The sequence below is a fragment of the Hordeum vulgare genome, chromosome 4H (assembly GCF_904849725.1).
Source record: "Hordeum vulgare subsp. vulgare chromosome 4H, MorexV3_pseudomolecules_assembly, whole genome shotgun sequence".
Taxonomy (NCBI): Eukaryota; Viridiplantae; Streptophyta; class Magnoliopsida; order Poales; family Poaceae; genus Hordeum; species Hordeum vulgare.
In genome coordinates, this window is record NC_058521.1 from 600089145 (window position 1) to 600092958 (window position 3814).

Below are 3814 nucleotides of genomic sequence, written 5' to 3' on the forward strand. Positions count from 1 at the left end.
AACGATATATAAGTACAATGAGGGAAGACCAATGATATTCAGTGCAAGTACATTGCTTAAACTATCATTTCACTAATGTCTCTAACGCCACGGGTGTTTAACTAGTAAAAATAAATGCACAAAAGGTGTAATTAGGCGTTTAAGCAAGGCAAGTGCCCCACAAACATGTTGAGGACCCCAACCACTAGTTAAATAAAATAAATAAAATCGTCTTTGGTTTGAATCGGTAGTTGAATAAAATCGTGGTTCGTTCTCATCAAATACACCGTGGTCGTAGTCTCGTACTCCCACCCACCAAACCAAGCCAAACTTGGCCGAGAGGGAGAGGGTCCAAACTTGTTGAGCGGTTCAGCCCCAAACCACCCACTATTTCGATTTTTGAACTCCAGTCCCGGTCTCAAATCTCCCAATCCCCTACCGACGCCGCACCTGAGCCCCCTCGTGGCGGCGAGATCCAGACGGGGCCCGGCCGCCGCCGGCGCATGTCCTCCGTCGACGCCGCGGTAACCCCCTCCGCGCCTTCACCTCCTTTTCTGCACCCTTGGTCCTGCCGCAGCCTCCTCCAGGTCCCCTGGGGCGCTGCTCGGCGGATCCCTGGTACTCTCCTTTCCTTACGCGACCCTCCGCTCTCGAACCGCTGCGCGTGTTTGCTTGTCTTGGCTCATCCGGTGTTCTGTTTTTTCCTTTTTTGGGATTACAAGTTTTCTTTATCCTCTAAGAAATATACACGTACACGGGATAATCCATATATATAGATATAGGAGAATAAGTCACAAAAAAAACTATCTGCTGTTTCAAGTGATTGCTGGAGCTAGTCTCTCTCACAATGTCAGTCTGGTCCGGTGCAGAAACGAGCTGCTGATGGAGCAGACCCGCTTGGTCTTGAAGGAGCCGGGGAACATCCAGAAGCTCTATCAGGAGGATCGAGTGAAAGCTGCTGCTGCTGCGGATGGCCTGCCGGTGCTGATGGAGCAGGCCAGCCTGGTCTTGAAGGCTAGAAGGCCTGGGCTGGACCGCAAGCGGCCTCACTTCTCTCTCAAGCCCCCCCAAAGGCAATCAACTTGCTTCTTCTAGGCTGTTACTTTTCAGATGTTCAGCTTGTGGAACGATATGTTCATCATAACTCACTTGCATTCTGCTATAGTGAGCTGTGAATGGAGTTCAAATAACCTTGTTTTGATGCTACTGTTTTGCAGCATTCCCATGAATGTTGATTTCTCTAAGCTGGATACCATTGACGATCCAGAGGAATACTTCTTAACCATGGAGTGGCTCCAAAGTATCCCCTGAATTTTGATAGCAAGTGAAACAGTAAATGATAGTAATGCTCTAACATGTTATTCATGAATGCAGAGGCTGACATGGAGATAAAAAGGATAAGGGGCGAGCTTCCAACAATAAAAGCAAATTATGATCGGCCTATCAAACCACCCCAGAAGCGGCCTGGAATGTCGAGGTATGCTGCCTATCTTGTTCCATGTTTTATTTGATAATAAACTGCTCTTTCTAACTTGTGTTAATGTTTAGAGATGAGTTTGTTCATGGTATGACCTTAGTAGCCATTCGTGCCTCCTGTGCTTTGCAAAAAGTTAATTTGGATTTCTTTACATACTTATCATCTTGCTGTTGCTTCTGGTTGCCATTGATTGAAGTAGACAGTCGGTATTAAGAAAGCACACTTTTATGTAGCTAATCCATATTGACCTATCATCACTTTACAATAAGCTATTGGTTCTTGCCAACTTGTTATGCACCTGTAAGCGTCCATCATGAAATTGAATTGACCCATGCTTTGTTTTGTTAACTATCAGGAGAGAATCGGTCTATTCTTACAATTTTAGTGTGGACATGGATACGTCAAATGTTATTGAAGCACCCATTTCCCAGATGGGAACTTTAACAGAATCTCAGTCTACTCAAGATGGCATGCCTCCTTCAGTTCCCGAAAGAACTAAGTCACCGGTCCCTTCAAGTTCTAGCCAATGTGACATACGAGATGTCTCAACGAGAGAAGGTTAAAAAACGCTCCTCATTTCTGTTGCAACTATTTCAATCTAGATTTTTTAATATAATAACCTCTATACAGATTCATTTGCTAAGAGGGATAAAAGCGCCACTATGGATTCCTTACTGTCAGCATTCAAAAGTTTCGATGAATCTAAAGAGGAAAGCGTGTTGCGAGAGAAGTTACAGATCAAAGAAATAAACATAAGGGAAGTTAGTATTCCTGACCTATTAAATGTTCCTGATAGGCCTGTAAGAAGCACTAAGCAGAAGTATCTGACGAGTGATCATACTCCAGAAAGACCTGTATTAGGGAGCCAGCGTGCTCCAATCTCGAAATTGGGGAAACACATACTTGGTGGAGACATTCTGAACGATAAAGCAGATCTTTCAGAAGACGATGAATCTGATAATTCTTCAGAAACTGTTGTGGATAATCAATCGCAGGCGCACAGTTCTTACAATGCTGTTGTTTTGACGAATGGTGAGGCCTCTACTGCAAGGGAGACCCCAACTTCAAGCATCAAATTTCCAGACCGTGTTCTTGAACCAGGAAGTTCTCCACTTGTTGCATGCATAGATAGTGAAGTTGCCAAAGAAACGGATGCATCTAGCCGACAAAATGTTCCATCAGAGGTAGTTAGTTACTATTGAACTTGTTATTAACTTTCAACTTGTTTATTACTTAATCTCTCCTGAACCATTCACTTCACTGCACATTTATGTTTTATGTTGTTCTTCAGGAAGAGCATGTGCCACTGAATCGCCCATTTACCGAGAGGCCAAATAATGAACCAGAAATTTCTTCTCATTATTTGGAAGGTGGAACAACCAAAGTGTTGGGTAGTGCACCAGGTAGAAATGCGTCTGTGTTGCATGGTGAAGATGACAATATTGGATATCAGGCAAGTTCCTGCACAAACTATTACTTTCAATTATAGGCCCCATTCTAGTGTGCTTAACATGTAACATACTTTGATTCCTATTATGTGACAGGGAGTGCTTGGAGGAGACATGCTTGTGCAAGGTACCTACTTTCCTTGCAATTTTTTGCTGAACGTAGACTCTCAAAAGAGTTGTAACATTTTGCTCATCAGAACTGAGGACTCAAGATTTAGCAAAAGAAAGGGAACAATTTTATTTATTGTACCCCCACGTTAGAATGGACTTTTACCGCTTAAAGAAACAAGATGATAGTACATTATCACGAAGTTGATTCTACTCTGGCAATATTAGTTTCCTAGTTATGCTATTTTGGAGTCAGACATACTATAAGCAGCATGACTCCCTTGAACCACCCACGCAAAGTTTGTGCATGCTATTCTGGACATGGACAACAAATTTTGGGCAGCAGGAATCATAAGCTGCATGATGTTTGATGATTGTTTCTAGAGATTTCGGACCTATACGGGTGGATGCATTCCTCCAAACAACCGTGTCACTTTTTTTTCTTTTTCGAGAAAGCGCAAAGGACCTTTGCGTTTCATTATATTAAAAAGATAGGGTTTGTTACATTCCTCCTAGGAGGCAGGATACAAGCATTCTAATGCTACTTAGTGTACATCCCATGTCTGCGGTAGGATAACCCGAAGCCCTTTGGCTCTAGCCCGCGCCCATAAGGTAGCCTCCTCCTTGATTTTTGACATTAGTGCAGCAATGGAGGGTTGTGCCCTGTCAAACACGCAATCGTTGCGGTGCTTCCATACCATCCAGGGTAGGAGCAGGGTGATGGATGCCAGCCCTTTTCTCTGTGGGTGGGGGGTGTTGTGTCGCGCGCGGTTCCACCAGTCCAGCAGTGAGTCCTCCTGGT

At 43.9% G+C, this 3814-nt stretch overlaps 1 protein-coding gene across 1 annotated transcript; it reads left to right on the top strand.

Annotated features, from left to right (window-relative positions):
• Nucleotides 1-333: 333 nt before the first annotated feature.
• On the top strand, nt 334-3380 carry LOC123447486. Its single transcript, XM_045124091.1, has 8 exons — nt 334-503; nt 849-1052; nt 1197-1279; nt 1354-1456; nt 1812-2014; nt 2087-2640; nt 2748-2909; nt 3001-3380. Exons 2-8 carry the CDS (start codon nt 862-864, stop codon nt 3163-3165), a joined length of 1461 nt encoding a protein of 486 aa, XP_044980026.1. The 5' UTR covers nt 334-503; nt 849-861; the 3' UTR covers nt 3166-3380.
• The last annotated feature ends 434 nt before the right edge of the window (nt 3381-3814 follow it).

What these genes read in the sequence shown, in the direction of transcription:
- LOC123447486 (XM_045124091.1), top strand. Translation starts at nt 862, where the DNA reads ATGGAGCAGACCCGCTTGGTCTTGAAGGAGCCGGGGAACATCCAGAAG. An exon ending in AAGCGGCCTGGAATGTCGAG is followed by an intron (nt 1,457 to 1,811) that starts GTATGCTGCCTA and finishes GTTAACTATCAG; the next exon opens with GAGAGAATCGGTCTATTCTT. An exon ending in GACAAAATGTTCCATCAGAG is followed by an intron (nt 2,641 to 2,747) that starts GTAGTTAGTTAC and finishes GTTGTTCTTCAG; the next exon opens with GAAGAGCATGTGCCACTGAA.